This window comes from Aspergillus fischeri, genomic scaffold, assembly GCF_000149645.3.
Source record: "Aspergillus fischeri NRRL 181 1099437636249 genomic scaffold, whole genome shotgun sequence".
NCBI classification, from domain to species: Eukaryota; Fungi; Ascomycota; class Eurotiomycetes; order Eurotiales; family Aspergillaceae; genus Aspergillus; species Aspergillus fischeri.
The window spans coordinates 2,853,207-2,875,279 of NW_001509770.1; the positions used below are offsets into that span (position 1 = coordinate 2,853,207).

The window sequence follows — 22,073 nt, forward strand, 5'->3', positions numbered from 1 at the left end:
CTGAAAGCTAAGGCCATTTTCAAATAAAATCCCTGTGCTGTCCATCAGGGAGTCTCTTTGTTTACCAAGGATGCCTGACTTGGCTGATCATTTAATATTGCTCAAACATTTCATGTGAAATCATACATTTCTATCAAATGTGCCCCTGTTTCCTTTCGACTGGAAAGAAGCAGACGCTCATCATCAAACCCAACACAATCTCCCATCCGAGCGTATTCACGAGACATCTGCCCAGAGGCCAATTGTGGCCCACAAAGCTGGCAAGCAAGAAACCCTGCTAGGAGGGGCGCGCCCTCATGGATTTTGCACGGCTTGTTTTCAGGATTGACCTGGATGCTGTTCTCCCCCCTTGCTGCCTTTGAAGACCCAAGTGACGGAATCAGACTCTCAAGTTCCCACACTCTAATTTCGTCGCCACGAGAGCTCACGGAAATCGCCTTTCCGCGGTCGCTCACTTGCACTGCAGCTACTGACGAAGTATGACCCCAGAGCCTCTGACCTCCCTTGACGAAGAGTTTTGCACCAGTGGAAACGACGAGATACACCGTCAATGTGTTGTCTGCATGCGACGTCAAGAGGTACGGGTGGGAATAGGAAATGGAGGTTGGCGGTTCTTGGTGTAATATGGACGGCTCTGTCAGTTCCACGTGAGACTCCCCGCTTGATGGTTCGGATTGAAAAGACGAAGAATATCCCCTCCTCGAACGAGTAAGATGATGCAGCGGCATTGCTCCATACTGAGCGTCAACGGTGGTTGCAAGTCGAGAACCAATCTGCTCGCCATTCTTGCCAAAATGCAGTTCTTGGATCCCCAATGACCAGCCACAGCCAATATGGAAAAAGCTGTAAACAATAGATGCAATGATTTCCGAATGTGCCAATCGGATTGACAAGGACATCGGGGATAAAATACTGTCTGCCTTGAGAGATTTGAGTAGTTTCACATCTTCCCCTGAGGATTGTTTGCTCGTATTCGCTGCGTTGGATCTAGTCGAATGCTCAGGTTCCGCTAGAAACATCTCATACAGTGATAAAACCTTGTGCTCTGAGACCATTAGTAGGTAAGAATTCGATGTGGCCATTGCGGTGATTGCTCCATCGGCAGAAGCGGCATGGAAAGAGCGTAATCTCAGATATAACGATTGAGTATCCATATCGTAGACGCCGAAACGACCGTCTGCAAATCCCACTGTTACTTTGATAAGATTCTGCGGTAGGCAGCGGCTCACCGCTAATGCTGTAGGGAATGCTGAGGTTTCTGATTCGGACTGCACAAGGGGGAGTCTAGCAGAGCATGATATTTGATTGCTAGCACGCCAACACCTCAGCCCATGCTCGGAGTCCGCTGTGAAGACAAAGCCCGCGCAGAACTTGATCAGCACTGGGGAGTGCGCGGGTTGTGGAAGTTCGACTTCAGTTACTTGACAGATTCCCTTGGACCAATTATGCCTAAGCCGATACTGTCTCTTCCAGTTTGTCACCTTTCCCTCCTCAGCTAAATGAGCATGGCCCAACCATGTTGAAACATGTGGTGAGTACGATGCCCTTGACGCAGAATGTGTAGCATGTCTAATATTCGCCACTCGACGTGCTCGAGGTCGAACCCATCGCGAGTAATATTGCCTTTTCCAAAGCTCTGAATCCCCAGCAAGTGCATGGAAACGACGAGATACCCTAAAAAAGAGCGTCAGCCAAGCTCCGGAACACTGAAAAAGGGCCGATCAAGAGAGTACAGAGACAAGAGCAAACCTTTGGCATATTAGTAACGATGGTATGGGTAGAAAGGACAAGATCTGGAGAAGCAGTTCGTCGCTCAATAGGGACAGGCGATCTTGACTATCCACCCGAGTTATGCGGGGTCGCTTGGGCTGCTGTTGATCCGTATTGGAACTGTCAAGAGATCTCTTGGACATTATGTGTGCTGATCCTCAAGAGGTACAAGTGATACTGGATGGAACAACCAGGCCCAAAGAGGCTCATCATCATTTTGATGAAATTGAGGCGTGGTGAGGCAGCTTGTGAGACGATGATGAGAAATGAGCTTTGAGGTGTCAAAGGAACAATTGCCCGCTTATCTAAGGATTTCAGCAACGATAAGGTACGAAATAATACAGATATGTAAACGATACCTTACATGTTTGCTTACATTGCCCGTCAGTCAGCTTAATAGGTTGCGTACCTTTAAGGTAGATACCGAGGCTGGCTATTACGGGAATAGTACGGAGTATCGCAACGCGTCATTCGCGATTCAACCGATAATTAAATATAATACCTCAGTAGTCTCAGGGACGTGATGGGCGACTTACCTGCAACTCGCGACCGACCCTCATGGAGGTTTTAAAACAGCTACATATCTCTGTCTCTCAAAATTTTGATAAACTTTTCGATGAAGCCTATAAATCCTTACATACGGAACTCACGCGTCGCGACGAGTACGTCAAGGAGCTAGACGAGAAGCTAGCAGGTACAGACAGAAACAATGTTTCTGCAGAGGTTCTGAAGCTCAACCGCGAGATTTCCCTCTTAAGAGAGGAAATTCGTCGCAATAATGTGGGCCTGGAGGACATTGAGGGACTGGAAAAACTGGTCCTATTAAAGGACGTCTATTCACCAGAACACCTCCTGTGGGTATTTGAGACTGGCGAGCAGGAAGATGGACGCTTCACAGCGGACAAAATGAAGGCCGTCTGGGATCAATATCTGGCGCTTTATAAGGATTTCCAGACACTGATTGATGCGTCCAAAGATCTCAAGGCAAAGATTAAACGACATAAAAGAAAGTTACAGTACTGGGGTGCTCATCTTAACAAAGAAGAATTCACGCTTGTACTTGATGGCCGTGCAGTCAAATTCAAACAAGTCCCAGAAAATAGCAGAGATGATATGACACGTACCCCCTCAAAAAATTCGCCCCTGTGTCCCACTGATCTGCCGGTGAAGGTTGGAGGTGCTTCTGCACAGATACATTTAACTCCAACGTCCGACTTGACTGCATCCAGACACAACGCACAAGGCAATGGCGGATTGCCGCCTGCTGCTTCCATGGAGCCATTGTCAACACAGTCAGAAAGTTCAATCGACAGCGATGAAACCGCTTCAACTCCTCGACTCCCCGAATCTTCGACAGAATCGCAAGCTGGGGCATTGAAAAGAAAGCGTGATACAGTTACAGACCATGCTTCGACTAAGCGCGGCCTCCACCGCACTCGGGCGGACGACCAGTTGGCGCAGCCCGTTCTGATAAAGAGCGAGAGCATGTCCTCTAGCCCTATACGAATTCACCTTGAACATAATGTAGCTGGAACTCAGGACTTGGACGAGGTTGGCAGCGCAGTCGAGACGCCGACGAAAAGAAAATCCTATCATCTGGACGGCCGGTCCCATGAGCTTCCATCAGGCACTACCAAGTCTCCTTTGCCCCGCAATCCAACGGCTCTACGGTTGAATCGCCATCAGATGGAGCCGACCCAGCTGAAGCGGCCTATAGTACTTCAACCTGTGGACACTAATTTGCCAAGCGCAAATGGCCCTAGGATATGGTCGGAGCAAAAGCAATCGAATAGGTCAGAGAGACGTAGCAGGTACGCCTTAGACTCGGTAGCGGAAGATGGTGATGAAAGTTTGAGGCTCGTCCCAAGGAGAGGCCAAGTGAAGCAGGCATCCCGTGTCCAGTTGACACAGACAAGCACGAGCATGGACGACGTACTGATACACCAGCGGCTGGACGATCTCCTGGAACGGCCTTTGCGACCCCGACATCCATTGCACATACAGAAGAAGAATGGAAACATTGCTGAGATCGGGACTGACCAACGGGACATTTCCCGTGACCCATGTACACAAGCCCCGGGGCGTGTCAAGGAAGCCTCAGAATCCAGTGAGCCAACCGAATTCGCCATTGGTAGGCCTTCCATATCCGTCGGGGACCGGGAAAAGTCAGAAGCCTCTCCGCAGGAAGGTTCGCGGTCGCATTCGTTCAAAGTTCCTGATACGGTCGCTGTACACTCGGAAGACAAACCTTTTCGAGCTCGACCGCTCCACCGACTCGGTCTTAGACATTTTAAGATTAACCCGAATGCTAACCAAGGGCTAGACTTCGCGTATGACACAGTTGTCCGCAGAAAGGATGAACGCAAGTGTATCAGTGGCTGCACGCGCCCGGGTTGCTGCCGAGAGAAATTCCATGCTATGGCGCGTCTTGGTGGCCCGCCAACCACTACGGACGGCTCAAACGATGGAGAAGAAGAGCAGAAAATGTTGGAGGACTACCTCGGTGAAGAGAAACATCTACTCGACCAGCTGAGCGCCGAAGAACGTCAGAGCCTCCTCCATGAGGCCAGAGCGAGGCGCATGGCCAACCTCTACAGTAAACATAGACATGACCATCAGCGTCCCAGCACGCCTCCAGGATTTTGGCGAACGGACATGCCTGACACACAAGAACTGGAACATGATCGCGAAGTAGCGAACAATCTCGAGAGGGAAAAAGTGAAGGAGCGGTATCGAGAAGCAATGCGTGGCGGAATCTGGAAATTCGCTGATGAATGACCTTGAAATGTGCATAACAGCAGATATTGGAAATATAACGGCATAGCCCAATGTTTAGTATCCCAAGTAAGCAAACCGCTTCGACAATGACCATTCTTTCGAGTGACCCAACATATCTATTCCTCGCATTCGGCTCTGATGCTCTTCTCCAGTCATGTGCATGGTGCTGCACATCGCAATCCCGCAATAATGGTAGCTGATTGACTCGGCACAAGCCATGACTATCCAACCTCATTGACGGTGTTGCTGTGACTGGCAAATTCATAAGCAATACTGGTACTCCTGCTCAGTTCCCTATACCTTGAATGAGTAAGGTACGTGTCGGTCATAATGTAATGTACATGTAATGGTAATAATAATAGTACCTGTGCGGAGTGCCCCCTTATGGAAGCTTACCTCGGCATCGTCTTGTCTTTGGATAAGAGCCGGACACGTGCCGCAGTACTCCGTACCCCAGACTCGACTCCTGCGACCATCCAGCGAGGCGATATCTATCTCAGCCTGATGACTCTCTCTTTTCGCAGCCTCGAAACCTTCAATTGTTTTTGCAAAAAGTGATATTCTTGTAGCTTGCTCGGCACTTCCGGAGCTCTTTTCATCGGAGATGAATTCAGACTGGAAGAGTCATAGTCCGGTATCTGCAACATTGTTGCAGCCGTCTAAATGGCTTACTCTGTATGAAGACTTTGTGATGAAGAATGCTAGCTCCGTGGGTCAAGTCGAGTCTGCATTGAGATCTCTCACATATATTATTCCTGGTGAGGACCGCACAGAAGCGCCCCCGAGCGCCTTCTCATCGATTGCGGATGGAAGCTAATCTAGCTCTAGGGCGGTATCGAGACTCCGAGATATCATCAGAATGTGGTCTGTATACAATCGAAGCATCTTAGCAGATACCCATGTACTCACAATCTTCCTCTTTGAGCAGTCCATTCTGGCGTTCAACTCCTTTCGCTCTATCATGATAGCCTCGTCTCCCGGGTCGTTGCGAGACTTCCTTCAACAGTTCCGCGGCCGGCACCAACACCTCATTCTCGGTATACAAAATATTGGATATCTCATTCGGCTCTTTATCATCAGGTTGCTCTTACGCTTCAGATGGTACGATACACCGAATTGCTCTGGGAGATGATCGCGCGACGTCGAGGTGAAAAAGTACGCTGGCGCGTCGTTGTTCTCATCGAAATCATCAAAGCGACATGTCGCCTGCTTCTACTGCGCCTCACAAATTCTAGGCCGCTGGTCAGTCCACCGTTACCTGAGCGCGAGGTAGATCCTAGGTCTACGGAGGAAGAAGAGAGTGATTGGAATGGGATGCAGACACCCGTCAGTGAGCGGTCCGCGGACTTGAGCTGGACTATGCCGCGCACTGGATTAGCGCTTCCTTCTCTACCCGATGCCAACGACATTTCCAACTTCCTCATATCCAAAGTCTTAACAGCCGATGATATCAAGCCGCCGAAGGCGCTGTTGCACCGTGTCAGTGGTCAGGGCCAATTAGCAGAAGTGCTGTACATCCTGCGGCCGGTCATCTATGCACTAGCGCTACAAAGATGGCGGCGGGACAAGAGAAGCTGGAGGCCCTGGTTGATTGGCTTTGCTATGGAGTATGGTTGTCGTCAACTTGCCAAATCCGATTTCCGCGAGCGGGTGGCAGGAGGCCTTCGTGGCCTCACAGGGCTTGAACGGGAGGAAATGAGAAAGCGAGGCTGGGCCATGGGCTGGTGGCTTATGCGCGGTGCATTCTATGAGAACATTACCAAGTATGCAATCCCTGGCCTTTCATTTGAGGTGAAGGGAACGACGAGCTGACGCTGATATAGGTCGTGGCTAAAGGGGTTGACCAGCAAGATGAAAGGTAAACCACTGCTTGATTTGGTAGGGAGCGTCATCGAAGACTATGAATACTTATGGGAGAACTTCTATTTCTCTACTGCAATGCTGTGAAGACTCACTCTTTCATTGCGTAACCCGCCTTTTACCTCGTGCTTGCCGTTCTTAGATCAGTTTCCAGTTGTGTCTTGAAAGGCCATGCAGGTCCATGATCTGCGGGATGAATGGCTGCTTGTGTAATCTTACTGTTCATCCGAATCGCGATGATTATTCGGCGTTTTGGAAAGTCTCATTTGATGTGTGATGTGTGCTTCACAAGGAGTTTCAAGGAGATACCCATGGGACATTTGTGGTCACTACTGGAATTTTTGTTCTTTGTGAATTACCTCGACATGTTCAGAATCCGATTCAATTGGGGTATCATAACATTCACCATTCTTTCCTATTGAAGCCAAATGGATGGGCGGGTCCTTCTCAAAGAACCTCCGTTGATCGGCGACCAAACCATTCCCGCAACTCATCCTGCTCAGTTCTCTTTGCATTTCTTGCGGTGGTAAGCAGAAAGTCTTTGATCGGTGCAGTGCCCTCCTCTTCGACCGGCCAATCAACTCTAGTTCCTCCCTTGAGCTCAAGCATTTCTTTTGCAGTTCCCCAGCTAAATCGGCACTCGTTGCCCCATCCGAAAATGGGGTCCATATGGTTTCTGAGCCAGCTGACGCACTTGGAATCCGAGGGATACCCGCTTCCCCAGCTGTCTGTGGCCACTCCCAGCGATGGCGCTTCAGATCGTTGAAGTCCGTATACGGCTTCGTGACAGAACTCCAGTGCCACGTCTCTCGTGACTTTGGCGACCACACTTGCAGCGCTTACGCAAGGGTATAGAGCGTCGGCTTTCTTCGCGACTGTAATCTTCAATGTAGGGAAAATACGCTCCAGTTTCTGCTGATAGGTCGCTGGATTCCCGATTGTGTCAATGTAGACCTCTCTAATATCTACTCTGCGCTCCTCCACAATGCCGCGTATTATTTCAACAGTGGCATCCATCGCCTGTGCGTTCAAGTTATACGCACCAGATGCAGGCCGCATCATGCCTGCAGAGATATCTCGCGCAGATAAGACTTTTGTCGCCCACCCACACGATGCATGGAGAGGATTTCCAGCGGTGCAGAGCAGCCGCATCAAGTTCGCGCGCACACCAGGAGTGAGAACTTTACTATCGTTGAAGCTATAGTCGCGAGCCAGGAGGGAGTGATGGAGAGTATGCGGAATATAAAAGGCACTGTATACCATGGGACCCAAAACTGGACCACGTCCCGCTTCGTCGACACCCAGTACAAAATAGCTTGATGACGGGGATGCGGATGGCGTGGAAAAATCCGCTGTGATTGTTTGATTGTCGCCAGTGGCCTGCGGAGACCCTTCTGTACTTGCGAGAGGAAATGAAGAATAGTAAGCGTAGGACTCTCCAGATAGCAGTCGAGCGCGATCTATACTGGGAGGGATGAAAGAGCCCGCGGAGGTAAATGCATCTGGAGTATCGGCGACACTCAGGCCAGATTCATCCATATTCGCAGCAGGGCCGAAGTCTAGGAGAAGAGGAAGCTCAAGAAGAGGCAGATTTAGACTAATTTATCAGCAGATGTTGGAAGACACTCACATGCTTGTATGGCCTGGCGACTGCACTTTGGGAGTTTTGGACGCGTCAAGAACCGTTCCGGACTAGCGGCACTTCCGCGCGTTGTTCGCCGCCCATCATGAATTCCAATGCAATTCCCCTCCCAAGTAACCATCATCTTTACTCTTGCCCGACGCTCAAATTTCCCTCTCTCAACATCCTATTAGTGCACGAGGCACAGGGTGTTCCCCTGCATGAGATACATCGTCCTACTCGCAAAGCTTCACGGCACAGAGATTCTGGCATCGGACGCTGCTGGCCCCGTGCATCTCTCCAATAATTCGGTGAAACTGTTTCCCGCACCACTACTCCTAAACCTCCGCAACAATGGCTCCTCGCGGGCCTGCAAAAACTCGCGACTATGACTATTCTAACGTCGGTAAAGCTGGGAGGTAAGTAATGCAGGGGCATGTCTCCTTAGGAATCCTCCGTCATTTCGGCAAGGGAACCCTGACCATGGCACGGGATGTAGACGAACGGGAGTTACCTTAAAAGAAGGCAAGCGCGACGAGCATGGAATGGAGGAGATTGATGGGATTTTCTCATCTCCCGAAAAGTCACCCGAAGCATATGGCAACAACACTACGATTGGGTCCGATGGAATGTCCATGGATGAAGGTGTGTGATTCACTTCTTCCGATTTGTCCGCGACCATACTGATCTTGTGCCTGGTCACAGGCAACGGGCTTGGGCCCGCTGACTTCTTGAGTGGAACGAACGGAGGGCGCGCATCCTTCCTCCCGCCGCCGGTTGCGCGATCTCCCATGAAATCCGGCTTGAGTGGATCACCGCGGCGGACTCCCGGCTTGCGATCTTCTGCAAGCCCGCAACGTGACATTCTCTCTTCCAGTCCATCAGATGGTAAGGGGCTTGGGAGTGCTAAGGGGGAAACACGGCGTGATGTATCCCCTCTTACCAACCGTTCCATCAATGCGCCCTCTCTAAACCATGTCAATGGCCTGCGGAATAATAAAGGAATCAACAAGACGGCAGACACCACGGTCACAGTTGACTTCTCAGACAGTGACGCTAATAGTCAAATGAACGGAGACGAAAATGCGAATGCATTTGAGCAGATGCGAAACAATTACGACGACAGTATCGACGCTGGCGACGACACTTTGGCGGAAGATCAACAGGATGAGTCTGAGCGCGTTGATCGTGTCGACATGGATATTTCGTCGTACATAGCTGCCGGTTCGCGCAAAACAGAGCGATCAAGAGTCGTCCCCAAGCCTAAAAAACCTGCACAATCTAAGAAAACTCGGGCCCAAGAAGTCACACAGCAAAATGAGACGAGCGAGCAAGGAAATGTACAGAAACGAAAGCGCCCTGGGAGACCCCCAAAATCGCAAAGGATGAACAATGATGAAGATGATGCCGTGGAACGACCTTCCAAGAAATCAAAGACTGCCAGTCAGACTGGACGGGGGTTGAAGAGCTCCGGAAATCCAGAGTTAGACAAAGTTGTGGAAAATTATGTCAATCGTACGGGGCCTTTAAAGGGTCGGAGCCTATACATACTGAAGCGGGAAATACCCACTGATGGCAGCGCAACCCACACTCGTTCGGGGCGAGTTTCTGTTAGGCCGCTTGCCTACTGGAAAAATGAGAGGTGCGTTTATGGAGACGGCGAGGCCGCCGAAGGCCATCGCTATCCACTTTCGACTATCAAAGAGATCATCCGAACAGAGGAACTGGAACCGGAGAAGAAAAAAGTCAGTAAACGGCGGTCATCCAAGAAATCCAAGTCGCGGAAGAGTCGAGACGATGATTCGGACAATGAAGACGACGATTACGTCGATCCGTGGGAGAAAGAAGGCGGCGTCTTGCATGGTTATGTTAGGAAATGGGATCCAGATACCCAAGCCGGTTCCATCGAAGAGGAGGTCCTCGGTAAGTACTTTTGAATGCTTGCCTTTTTCTCTGGTCGCCTGGCTATTGAATCACACCAAAGTACGCTGACCCGGGATAATTGTAGATATCGCCTATGCTCCGTCCGGTATCGAGACGAGAGATGTCAAAGACTCTACCTTCCGCTTTGCTAAGCTGCTGAGCTCCCCGTTCATCGGCTCTGGAATCGTCGAACTGCCCCCAGGAGGTGTCAAGAAACCCAAGAACTCAAAGAAGATGCACATGGTCTTCTACGTGTGTCACGGACGGGTCCAGGTAGATATATCTGGCGTGCAATTTAGCGCTGGAAAGGGCTGTGTATTTCAAGTGCCAAGAGGTAAGGGAGTCTCTTCAGGACGTGCTCGCCTTGTGTCTAGCTCCATTGCATTTCCATTGCGCATGCTGATTAGCTTTTTTCTCGGTTGCAGGCAATTATTACAGCTTTGCGAACACGCATGGGAAGGATGCTCGGCTCTTCTTTACGCAAGGCTGTGTTCCGGTGGAGAATGACCAGTCCAGCCCCGGATCAGCTTCCAAGCCAGCTGTCTCAACTGAAGACGAGTCAACAACTCAAAGGGGTCGCCCAAACGGTACCGGTAAAGGCAGGCCGAAAGGCAAGCAAAAGGCAGGAAGTGGGTCTAAAGCTTCATGATCCTTTTCTTCCCCTCGGTTTCGGTCACTCCTGTGGGATGGGACCGACTGCGAGCGTGTTTGCAGTGCACTTTCCTACTTCCTCCATTTTTTCTCCGTTGAGATGCTGTAGAAGCTTTCTTCCATATTGGGTATTTGTATTCATTCGTGGCTTTGGCCCTTTTTAGTGTAGCGATTCACCAGCATGGGGTACTGGAACGACGGTGTTCGGGGTTTCTCTGTGACATTTTCCCCCCTTTCCTTCTCAGTCCATCTCTTATTTGCCGGCGAAGGAGCGCAACGATTGCGAGCGGGGGCTTGGTATAACTGGATTTATTGTTTTGAATAGAAACTTATTGTGCCAGACCGATGCTAGCCTTTCCATTCCCCTTTTCTCTCTGTTTCTGTGATTCTCTTCCTGCTGGACTACTTGCTCAGCTGAGATAAGGAAAGTATTTTCATATTTCCTCCATTTCATCGTCCAGGTCATCAAACAAGTCTAATGGGGGAAAGTCTCCGACTTCCACCTTTTCGGGCTTCACAAAGACGCCCATATTGTTGGGACAAGTAAAATAGCGTCTGCCACCTACGCTACCGTCGTTCTTTCCGGTAGGCTCGTCGAGTTCAATTCCTACCCAGATAGGTTGGGGACCAGAGTCGGAAGTTCCTTCAGATGTGACGTCCACTCCAGGGAAAGGTATCGTAGGTACAGGCCCAACATAGCGTATTGTGCCTCGCCTAACGTGTGGAGGCGATGACGGAAGGATAATAGCACGTCGGGAGACGGCGATGCCTGTCATCCCTCAATCAGTAAATGATTCGAATAATCTTCTTTATGCCCGGGTAACGCCGAGCTGTCGCTCAACCCCGTGTCGCCATTTTTTCATGACTTACCCCGAAGGCGAACATCCTCGGTATCTTTCTCTGCCTGCTTTTGCATCGACTCCTTCGGTGACAGAGCCTTGGGGTCGAATCTGCCGAGTTTCTGGTTTTTTTTCCAGGCTAGAACCGAGCTTGGAAGTGACTCGTACGTGGCTGAGGGGAGGACATATTTCTCCACAGAGGACAAATCATTGAAATTAGGCCGTACCGCTTGAGGGCGAGTATCGTGAACCTATGAGATGGTGCTATTGTTCAGCGAATATCAATAGAATGTGCTGGTCGGTTGCTTGCTCTGAGGAAACAGCGAGTCATCGCTGTCAGGCATCTAGACAGCTCACTGCCACTTGAGACCAATTCCAAGGTGTTGCATTCATCTGAAACTGGCTGAAATCCCAAATTCTGGAGGAAAGACAAACAAGTCAAGAAGCATTTGAGCTGTAGTTGTCAATGCCTGACAGACCAACCATCCAAGATGAACGATGAATAACCAGGACCGCCCGAGTCCGAGCGTACATGGGACGAAATTGTCGAATTGTGAAAGAGGTAGATGGAAAGATGGCGCATACCTCAATCTCGCAGCCCTTCATCAGACCCCAGTTGCCGATGATACTGTCATCTCCGTCTACCCACTGATCAGCACGCCCGGGTGCCTTCAGTAGTAGACGTTGACAGTTAGTGGGGATGCCAGTCATCGTCTCCAACTTAGATTTCAGCAGCAGGACAGTCCATGTCGGAGTGACACGACGCTCTGTCAGGAAGCGCGGTTCGGAACCGGTTGCTGTACCGGGCGTGGTGACGATGACAGAGACATCTGTCGGCGAGGGCTGGAATGCCATCACTGATGTGGTTAATGCAGATCAACTATATGGAGGTCAGCCAAGGTCTGAGTTCTATATGCTTTCTACAATGAAGGAATCCCAATTGAAGTCATAGTACACGACTATCGGTCACATGGTGGCAGGCGAATTGCAGGCAACGCGAACATATAACGCCATGAGAATCGTAATGTCTTATATGGGGAATCTTCCTGATGCTTGAGCAAGAGGAAACGAGGGAGGTATCCTCGTAGAGTGCCAGAGATATGTGAAGATAATAAGTGGTATTGCTACACAGGAACCAGACAATAGGCTTCAGAGCGACCCAAGGTCTTGATCCCCTATAACGTACCAGATCTTCGTTGAGGGACAAGGTGAGGACAGGGAACGACAATGGGACTTCGAGTCACTCACAAACGTTATATATATTTCACCAGGACTACAGAATTCGCACTTCGACCATATCAAACTGTGTCTGGTGTCTCGACATCAAGTGGTGCACAAAAGGCACATGGAGCCCGACTCCATTTCTTGGCCCCCTTAGGAGTGAGTGTGTGCCTCAGGCTACAATGTGTATGGTGATGGTCGGGATTGATCCAGAACTATCAGATGAACTGGAAGACCAGACTGAGTTATCCCGAGCTCTCGTATATTTTAATGGCGAGATTCTTAGATAAATTCAATCATCAACTATATATGTATTGACCACTTGAGGCTGGGGCCGATGACCGTACTTCCATACGCCCTTGCTCAATAAATGACTTTACCAGCCAAGCCTTTTCAATCTATACACCAAGTACTGAGCAAGTCCATATCTACCTGACCTACGTTGTGCTAGCTATAATTTGGCTTGTCCGGGATAGGCAGATGAAATCTCCGGCCTCTGGTAATTCAAAAAGTTGTATATATATATTGGATGCAGTTGCATGGATTGATGCTGCCTTAGGCACTGCGATCAAGTAACTGGGAAGGACTCAATTTTAGGACTTTTGCACGCAACACCGGAATAATACTACTACTAGCCTACTACCCAAAAGATAAGGTACGTACCTTAGCTACCATCAGCCTAACAGCAGCTGCTGATTCAGAAATTCTCCGAAAGGCGCATCAGCAGCAAGGCCAGACACAACCTTAATCTTACCTTACTTGATGGAATGCCAGAAAAATACCGTTTGGTTTGAAACCTGATTACCAGAACTGCACGTCTTGGCGGCACAATCTGCAGACTCTGTATTCTCTTACTATAACTGCGTACCCCTGACTGCAACGAGACAGCATAAGAAAATCCGGGACCCTCCGATTTTGCATGTGAGGGATTCTTAAGCCGAGCCTGTCGCAACAACAGAAAACCCAACTGAAATGGCATCGTCGTCTTTTCCCGATTCTACGCCGAATCTGCCCGATGAAGAGGCCTATGAAGAGAAAAACGTACATGAAGTGTATCAACAGATAGCAGAACACTTCTCCTCGACCCGTTACAAGGTGCGTAGCACGCCCTACTTGTCATCGATACATTGGTAAACTGATGCTGATCTGTCTATAGCCATGGCCGATTGTGGAAGGCTTCCTCAAAGGATTGGCACCGGGGTCTATTGGTCTTGATGTGGGGTGCGGCAATGGCAAGTACTTGTCTGTAAATAAGGACGTTTTTATAGTTGCCTCGGATCGGTAGGTCTTTATCAGATGTTCTACTATTTGCTACTTCATGAACGTGTTTGTAGAATGCTCAGGGTGATATTCGTTCCCAATCTTGTATATATATTTGTTCATTCATTGTCACTTCCTTTCGCAATGTCTCGTCCTCTGTCACATTCAACGATCGATAGCTAACGCCAGCCAGCTCCGAGAATCTCGCCCGGATCGCCGTCAAACACCAGCCGCATTCAACTATTGTGGCGGACATCCTGAATCTGCCACATCCAGATTCGTTATTTGACTTCGCTATCTCAATCGCTGTTGTACACCATCTGTCCACACCTGAACGAAGAATTCAGGCTATCCGCGAAATTCTCCGCACTCTGAAACCTGCCTCTGATAAATCGTCCGGAGGCAGAGTCCTGCTGTATGTTTGGGCCTTGGAACAAAAAACCAGCCGCAGGGGTTGGGACAAAGGCGACAAGCAGGACGTAATGGTTCCTTGGGTTTTGAAGCCGAAGCCTGCCAATGGTAGCTCTGACGACGAGCCGAGGACTTTCCACCGGTACTATCACCTCTATGAGGCAACAGAACTGGAACGCGACATCGAAAGAGCGGGCGGCCGTGTTCTAGATTCGGGCTATGAAAAAGACAACTGGTGGGCGATTGCGAGACGATCCGATGAGTAGAGGACAGTTGTGCTTGTCGATATAACCTTGGACTTCGAGAACCAGCCTCGAAGCCTCTACCTTGCATACCTCCCCGTTTTCTGTTCATGTAAATTGCACATAACGTCCATCATATATGATGGGTGATGACAAAAGAGAATTCGTCGAGTTGAAAGCCTCCTGGAAACGCTCAGTAACAGGAAGCCAGGGGATCACGAAGATCATTTCTATGAGAACTCCCCTCACAAATAGTGAGGAACACCTTCAACCTGCGCTATGCATATCATAACAACACGAAATCCAAAACAAAGGAAAAGAAATATCAAAAACAAAAAGGAAAAGGAGGAAAACGAGAATTTTCGGATCATTTCGATTCCGCTATGGCAGCGTTCGAGGCGGCAAACCATAGGGAGGTCCTAAATGCCCGCTATGGCTGCCGCTCAAGTCCAGAGGACGGCCAAATTGATAGGCATCTCGCGGTAGGGGAAACGGCGGGGCTGGCGCATATGCAGGAACACCAGCGGTAAGTTCTTCAACTGACGGAAGTTGGGGCGGAGGAATAGTACGTGATGCAGATCCTTTTCTTGGGCGAGATAACGATGTACTGGCCCTGCGAACCCTGGTCGCTGGCGGATCTATGGCTGAACTCGATAACGAAAATGGGACTACGCCAGCGCGGCGTGCCATTTCTTGCTCCCCTAGCTGCCAATGCATAGCCTCCGCGGCTCTCCATGGGATGGCCATCTCTTCTGCTACTTTTGACCACATCTCTGCCTTGAACCTATAGTCTCCTAGTCAGCAAGTCGTCTTCGCAGCTTTCAAGATTATCTCCAAAATCAAATTCTCTCCGCCTGAGTAGACAGGGCCAGTCTTTTCAGAAACGCACCTCTCGTATAGCCTTGCAAGTTTGTTCTTCTTGTCCTCGTCCCACTCGCTTCGGCGCTCCAAGTAATTCTGATAGTGCAGACGGCAGCTGATAGCGCTTCGCCCCGGGAGCCGTTTACTGATGTCCTCCCACTTCATGCCACTACCCCGCAACTCTATAATGAGTGCATCTTCCTCGGGGGACCACTTCGATTGCTTCTTGGCCGGAGACTCGGCTGTATGGGCTGGCTGCAGACGCTTGGCAGGGACGGACGCTGGGATTTTCGCGGTAAGAGGCGGCGCGGATGACAAAGGCGTCGAGGCTGCGACAGGTGTCGCTTGGCCCATGGAAGCTGGAGGGAGGGCCCTCGAAGGGAAGGCGGACGTAGTAGTCACCGAGGCGGCTTCCTCCTCATCTTGGGGCTTCAGAAGCAGTGAGATATCCACTTTGGCAGGAGGGTAGAAAGCCTGGTTTTGTAACGCAATCATATGCGCGACTCGCAATGGAGAGACTCAGCCTGCAATGGTTGTGGGCTATGAGCCAAAAGAATGCATATGCAAACGAGGAAAAGATTCCTGATGACCTGGCTTACCGGCCAGATAAGGTTACCTTCGATGTGTTCGTCGATCGGTACACACAGAAAGAGCAACGAAGGAAGATAATCTAGGATGATATAAAGAGTCGAGTGATGAAGCAGAATTCCTCCCGAAACAAAGACAATTTGAGACAGACAATCGGTCTCGCAAACTTGCTTACCCTGCTAGCTCCAAAGTTCTAGCAAAGATGGGTAGATGGCACAGTCTAGCCGTGTGACGTTTGCAAGGTAAACCACCAAATAGCGCAAAGTTGACAAGACGCAGATAACGACAATATCAAAACACTGGGCGTAAAGGCGAAGATTTGAGAAGTGGAATATCGTGTAGGAACCAAATGAGGTCTTCTAACAGATGAGAGATTGAAAGTAGAATGTGTCAATGGCAGAACGAGTCTTTATGTGACGATTCGAGTATAGTATCAGATGAGAGTCTTCACCGAGTGAAGAGTATAAAGAATAGATAATGCCAACGAGAAGATAAGAAGGGAAATCCGGGATCACGAGGGAAAGAGCAGAAGAAGAGGAAGAAAAGACAAAAAGGTCAAAAGAAAAGGAGGGAGATTCAAAAGGAAGATGAAACAGTTTGAGATGCATAGGAAGAGATCATCATCGTTGACAGCTGATCCAGCAGTTGGCAGACAGCAAATTAGAGGCTTTTGCAGCTATAGTAGTAATTTAACTAAGGTAGCTACTAGATACTACTTACTACCTTCCTACGACACAAGAGTACAAGGAAGGTCAACCTATGAGCCTATGACCCTACAGGTAACAGATTACGAGACTACCTTAGGACGGAGGCGATTAACAGGTTTCAGTGGTGAGGTGGGTTCGAGCAGGCCCCGTTGTTGTTCGTCTACCCAAGTTTGATGATGATTTTAATAATAATGATGATTTTTATTTATTATTTACCGTTAGTGTAAGGTTGTTATTATTTCTGGTTGTTTATTACCTATGTTTACCAACGGTGGTAAGATTTATGCATACCTAATTACGGCGCAAAATGGGCGTCTGTTCAGGTACCTACCTACATTATAGGTCCTGTACCTTCCCATACGCTAGCTCTGTAGAATGTTTCTATTCCCTATGCTCCAGGAGTGCCTTTGATTTCGAGACGACTCGTGGACATGGGTTGGGTAGGTAGAAGGGTCCATTGCCTATTTCTCTGAACTATTCTAATATTTTTTATTATTACTTGGTACCAGTCTCGAACACTAACAATACTCCCGACTCTTCGAGTAGCTATAATGGGTTCCACACCCAGGGTACTAGATACTTTAATCAAAGCCTTCTCTGGCGGTCAAACCTCTCAGAACGTTCGAGCCCGTGTTTTTGGTTTGGAAGACTGGGTTTGATCATTTGATGAATGCCTAGCATGTTCGTGAAGACAGGAAGAGATTACAGTAGCCAACAGTCAGCTTGAGAAATAAAGCGATCAAGTTATCTTCCAATCTGCGAGAGACGGGAGTATCGACGAGGCTTTGCAGGGCCAAGTAACTCTGTGCTCTCTGTATTCGAGCATCTTAAAACGTCGTTGATCTTATTTCTTGATAATCCCACCCTCAAGTGGAGGGCAATGGAGCACATATGAAGACTCGATTGGAGATCTGACGATGAGATTATTCATGAAAAGATCAAACGAGGGGAAATAAGAGGGGCACTAGATGACCAGAGGGGACCTAAGTAGAAGAAAGCGAGTCTAAGCCCTTTTCTGTACTTAAGACTTAAACTACATACCGGGAACCCCGGTATGCGAACCACTGATTGTCCTTTAATTTTTGAATGAAATTCCTATTAAAATATCTGTTCTTTTTCCCTCTTTTATACAGTATTTTCCTTTGTATATTTCTACCTTTATTTCCTACAACCCTCATCGTCCTGCTTGTTGCCCCAAAAATATTACTACTTCGAGTCTTGAAGAATTGGCTTATTAACCATGGTGGTAGTTCTGACAATCGTACATCAGTGACGAACGGGCTGTTTATACTCAACGATGACTCTTGCAGATACGGATAGTCAAATACAAACAAAGTCAGAGAGGGCAATGGATACGACTAATCAATGTGGACATTAGGATATGATAGCATGGAGAGATCTTGAGAGCATTAACTACTTCTGCTGACAGGCAACAATATTGAGAAGATATATATGCTTTTGCCAGCGTCAGGCTTATACCGGTTCGAAGTAGACGATCAAGTTCACGTCTCAACGGCTTTTCTGATTATTTCTAGGTTTCTAACTTCTGGTAAGCCGGACCCGAGCCCCTGCGATGGATCTCCATTCTCCAAGCAGTTAGTCTAACGGCGGAGACGAACACCCTTTCCTTTACGGGCAAGTATCGACCAGGAAGCTGAAAACATAAGACTGTTCTGGCCAGTGGCCACGCAATAATAGTTTGTGCCTACTACCTAGAACTGAAGAATAGATTGTACATCGTCATTGCTTGTGTGATTCGTAAAGGTAATTCAACCTAGTCAACGCTCCGCTGAGCTTCATATTACGAGTCACCTACTTGCCGTGAATTTAGCTCCGTACGGGGCCAGCAGACACCTCTACATGTATCTATTGACGTATCACTTATCACTTGTTGTGTGTACACATGGCTTCCAATTGTCTCCCGAACCAGCTGGTGGTACATGACTTGAGTTCCCGACATCCTTGAACTGAATACTTAAATGTTCAGGGATAGGTTCTAGACTCACTCTTAACCTTGAAAATAGTATTTAGCATCTTAAGGTTGGAGGTACTCGGTACTTCATTACAACAGGCCCCCCAATCATCCTTCTGAAGAGCATTCTTGGTTCGTTTCAGTCATCTACAATCAGATCCAATTAATTCTCCAACAGATGTGCCCCTCCTTGGTGGATGAGCCCTACTAGTTGGACATTAGACTCGTTCGCAATCAGATGGTTCTGATGATCTATTGCGAAATTAGGGCTTGTTGATCTGTCGGACCAGAACCACAATCATGAAGCAAGACGCGAATCTAGATTGTATCTAAACTCGCCAGCGGACCGACATTATGATCACTATTATTACCGCCATAGGCAGAACCGCACTGCTCTCTATGTTGAACCCCGAGGCGAATAGCGACACTTTAACACTATTTGTGCCCTGAAGTAAGTATGATATCGGATGCAAGACTATTAGCGCATATTCAACTTTATATTACACAGTACGGAAATTTCCACAGCTCATTGAATCTGTGCAAAGCACAGGAAAGAGTCTTCAAAATCATGGTCGCACTGATTGCTGAACTTTCGTTTGAGAGTTATCACTCCTCTCATCGAACCGCTGGGCCGAGGGACAAGGGGTTATCCGTCATCTGCAAGATTACCTAGGGACCAGTGGGGCCAACGGTGGCTTGCCTTAATTTACTGTTCCGACTAAGGCGGTGGATGCCACCACAACATCAAGCCAGCCAATCAACCCTTTCGAATGCTCGGGGTTGGTCCCTTCATGTCCTCAAGTAAACAGGAATTAATTGCATTGTTATTCAGTAGCAGGAGAGGTGCCAGCCTGGTCTACTCTTGGAAAGGGTGAGGCTTGAATGGGAGCTAAGTTGCCAAGCCGCAGGAATAGGCCCGAGGTCGAGAATTATCTATCACGGACTCCAATCGACAACGGTCCTGACAGAGATGGTCTATTGCATTCGGTCGTTGTCCGTCCAGCTGAGTTGACAAGTACTGCTACGTACCTCAGACACGTACGGTTAATGACAGTCAAGTGCTCTCCCAAGTTGAACAAAAGAGATCAGGTATTCGGAGCTGGTTCAACTGATCACTCTTGCTCAGCCATACGAAATGTATCAGAAATTACACGATACAGGTTGACTCGGGTCAGGACGTCAAGTGGCGGTGGGCTGCAACTCACCAATCTACCTATTCAGTCGGTCGAGAACAGGTGTTCCCCTACTTCAACAAGAACTTTTATACTCTTTCTGCGAAGAGACCTAACCATGCCTGTGGAAGAGTGAAGGATAATACTGAACCAATGTCAAACCGTACCTCGCTGGTCTCTGCACTTGCAAATCCCGAGTGCGACACGAGCCTCAATGAAATTCGATGAATATGAAAGTGTTGATCCTGATCAACAAGCCCAACTTTTCATCCAAATGCCAAGTAAGTACGGGGCTGCAATAAAACCATCATGTTGTATAGTCACAAAAAAATGTGATGTGAGATCAAAAGTGTGCCATTATTCGATCATAGAATTAGTGACTGTGACGTGTGTGGCAGGATATTGGCGTTAATAATCCAGGATAGATGACCCTTTGGAAATGAGAGCCATAGAGTACAAGTTTCTATAAGCCAGTAGCATTGGACTGTACGCGTTCTACAGCCAGACGAGGAAACTTTCAGTAACTGGATTGATCGTGGAGATGTATATTGATGCTCGAATGCTAATGAACAGCTGAGACTGTTTTGGTCCTGAGACGTCAAGCTGTACCTATGGATACCCGTACCTTACTAAGGTATCGAGTTTCAAACAGTCGAGAAGGGCAGCTGTAGGCAACCAACACCATTCGCTGAACGGGTGGGGGTACCTCAACGCCCAGTCCAGACTAAGGTAGGCTATAGGCTACCTATCTATTCCTGGTAAGTACGCAGTACGCAATGATCGTCGCAAAGAAAATGTCCGACAGGCTCAAGCGTTTTCCCCCACCCTGCGCCACGGTTTGAGGCAAGGTAATTAAAATTGAATTTGTCCGTGACATCAAGCAGAGGCACCTATTCATTTCCCTTCATTTCGCTACCGAGGGATCAGGTAAAAAGAACTTCGGAAATCGTCTATGTCTCGTTTGCCGGTTCAAATTTGCGCACCACCAATATATTATGATGAATCTGGAAGGGCGATCTAAGCTACCTAAGCGAGTCAGCGACAATCAGATCCCGGTATTCTATGGAGTACTGACTATCTATCTACAGAGTATGCTGTTTGCTGCGGTCCAGTGGAGCATTGAGGCTAAAAATAAGCGAGGAAAGCGCTTTAAAACGCAAATAGTCAGGAATTACTCATCATACTCTTTATCCCACAATCAAGATCAACCGTGAATCTCCAGTAGGGATTAATATTATGTACTATTAAATAGTAATACTGTCCTGCAGAGTTAAGGTATGTATCTGATCTAGGCAGCAAAACAAGTGATCCAGTGGTAAAGCCAAAATGTGGCCCTTGGTGGCTGTGGTAAAACCGCGGAAAAGTCGATATTCTCGTACCGTACGCGAGAATATTTGACAACGACAATCAAGTTATCAACCGTTTGGTAGCCAAACGCCCACGGTGGATCTGGAATTGACTTCTGGTTTGCTGTGGTGGAGTCGGTAGTGCTGATTACGGTGGATTGTGGTGGCCGTGGCTGGGCGATGCTTTGTAGCGGGAAAAGAACCCCAGCTGTCACCTTCCAAAGATAGATTAAATTGGAGACGGCAATCGGTGGTCGAAGTCATCAACTGGGAGTCTTTTCGCGGAGCTCAGCCTCTCTATCTAGTGCTTTGTATGTTCATGATAGCCACGCAATCAACTGCTGTATGTTTTGCTGACTACCAGACATGATATTGGCAGGAGCCCATGGTTATTATTAATTAGAGCTACTTACCTAGTTCTGTTATTGTGCTGTAGATCAATATCTGACTTCAGTTCTCTCAATAACGGGTCAATCGACCTCTGACAACCCTTTATCATAAATGTTAGACATTATTACCCTGACATCAGAGCTCAGTCATACTTTAAGCTAAGTTGCGTCAGTGCAAGACCTTGAATTTAAAACGACCATCGACAACTGCGCTGTTGCAGCTGTAGATAGATATTGAGCATGCGCTTCTGCCCAGCAATTCATCAAGACATTCTCCATTCGACGACTTGAACAGCCGTATGGTTGTACTGCCAATTCAGCGTTCCAGAGGTCCAATACCAGCCAGACCAAGCCATCCCAGTCAAGTCGATCAGATGCCAGCGGCGAGCCACAGTGAAGTTGGACAGTTGGGCATGAGCCCTGGCTGTTTGGCGTTTACTGTCGAGGGGTCTAGGCTGGGTA

At 48.5% G+C, this 22,073-nt stretch overlaps 8 protein-coding genes across 8 annotated transcripts; 4 read left to right on the forward strand and 4 right to left on the reverse strand.

Moving 5' to 3' along the window:
- Positions 1-110: 110 nt before the first annotated feature.
- NFIA_017110 (WD domain protein) lies at positions 111-1,913 on the reverse strand (the record flags this gene model as incomplete). The annotated part of the gene is made up of 2 exons (XM_001264906.1): positions 111-1,674; positions 1,750-1,913. 2 exons carry the CDS (start codon positions 1,911-1,913, stop codon positions 111-113), a joined length of 1,728 nt encoding a protein of 575 aa, XP_001264907.1.
- A 415-nt stretch (positions 1,914-2,328) lies between these two features.
- NFIA_017120 (SAE2 C-terminal domain-containing protein) lies at positions 2,329-4,548 on the forward strand (the record flags this gene model as incomplete). The annotated part of the gene is made up of 1 exon (XM_001264907.1): positions 2,329-4,548. The coding sequence occupies one exon, from the start codon at positions 2,329-2,331 to the stop codon at positions 4,546-4,548; it is 2,220 nt and encodes a 739-aa protein (XP_001264908.1).
- Positions 4,549-5,152: 604 nt separating this feature from the next.
- NFIA_017130 (peroxisomal membrane protein PEX16) lies at positions 5,153-6,495 on the forward strand (the record flags this gene model as incomplete). The annotated part of the gene is made up of 4 exons (XM_001264908.1): positions 5,153-5,306; positions 5,377-5,409; positions 5,474-6,311; positions 6,372-6,495. The coding sequence occupies 4 exons, from the start codon at positions 5,153-5,155 to the stop codon at positions 6,493-6,495; spliced, it is 1,149 nt and encodes a 382-aa protein (XP_001264909.1).
- A 360-nt stretch (positions 6,496-6,855) lies between these two features.
- On the reverse strand, positions 6,856-7,947 carry NFIA_017140 (ribonuclease H2 catalytic subunit RNH201; the record flags this gene model as incomplete). The annotated part of the gene is made up of 1 exon (XM_001264909.1): positions 6,856-7,947. One exon carries the CDS (start codon positions 7,945-7,947, stop codon positions 6,856-6,858), a length of 1,092 nt encoding a protein of 363 aa, XP_001264910.1.
- A 436-nt stretch (positions 7,948-8,383) lies between these two features.
- On the forward strand, positions 8,384-10,601 carry NFIA_017150 (Cupin domain protein; the record flags this gene model as incomplete). The annotated part of the gene is made up of 5 exons (XM_001264910.1): positions 8,384-8,448; positions 8,529-8,674; positions 8,735-9,952; positions 10,038-10,286; positions 10,378-10,601. The coding sequence occupies 5 exons, from the start codon at positions 8,384-8,386 to the stop codon at positions 10,599-10,601; spliced, it is 1,902 nt and encodes a 633-aa protein (XP_001264911.1).
- A 436-nt stretch (positions 10,602-11,037) lies between these two features.
- Positions 11,038-12,297, reverse strand: NFIA_017160 (TBCB family protein; the record flags this gene model as incomplete). The annotated part of the gene is made up of 3 exons (XM_001264911.1): positions 11,038-11,372; positions 11,474-11,693; positions 12,028-12,297. The coding sequence occupies 3 exons, from the start codon at positions 12,295-12,297 to the stop codon at positions 11,038-11,040; spliced, it is 825 nt and encodes a 274-aa protein (XP_001264912.1).
- A 1,338-nt stretch (positions 12,298-13,635) lies between these two features.
- On the forward strand, positions 13,636-14,600 carry NFIA_017170 (tRNA (carboxymethyluridine(34)-5-O)-methyltransferase; the record flags this gene model as incomplete). Its single annotated transcript, XM_001264912.1, has 3 exons — positions 13,636-13,758; positions 13,820-13,944; positions 14,117-14,600. 3 exons carry the CDS (start codon positions 13,636-13,638, stop codon positions 14,598-14,600), a joined length of 732 nt encoding a protein of 243 aa, XP_001264913.1.
- Positions 14,601-15,111: 511 nt separating this feature from the next.
- On the reverse strand, positions 15,112-15,932 carry NFIA_017180 (MYB DNA-binding domain protein; the record flags this gene model as incomplete). Its single annotated transcript, XM_001264913.1, has 2 exons — positions 15,112-15,214; positions 15,466-15,932. 2 exons carry the CDS (start codon positions 15,930-15,932, stop codon positions 15,112-15,114), a joined length of 570 nt encoding a protein of 189 aa, XP_001264914.1.
- Between the last annotated feature and the right edge of the window lie 6,141 nt (positions 15,933-22,073).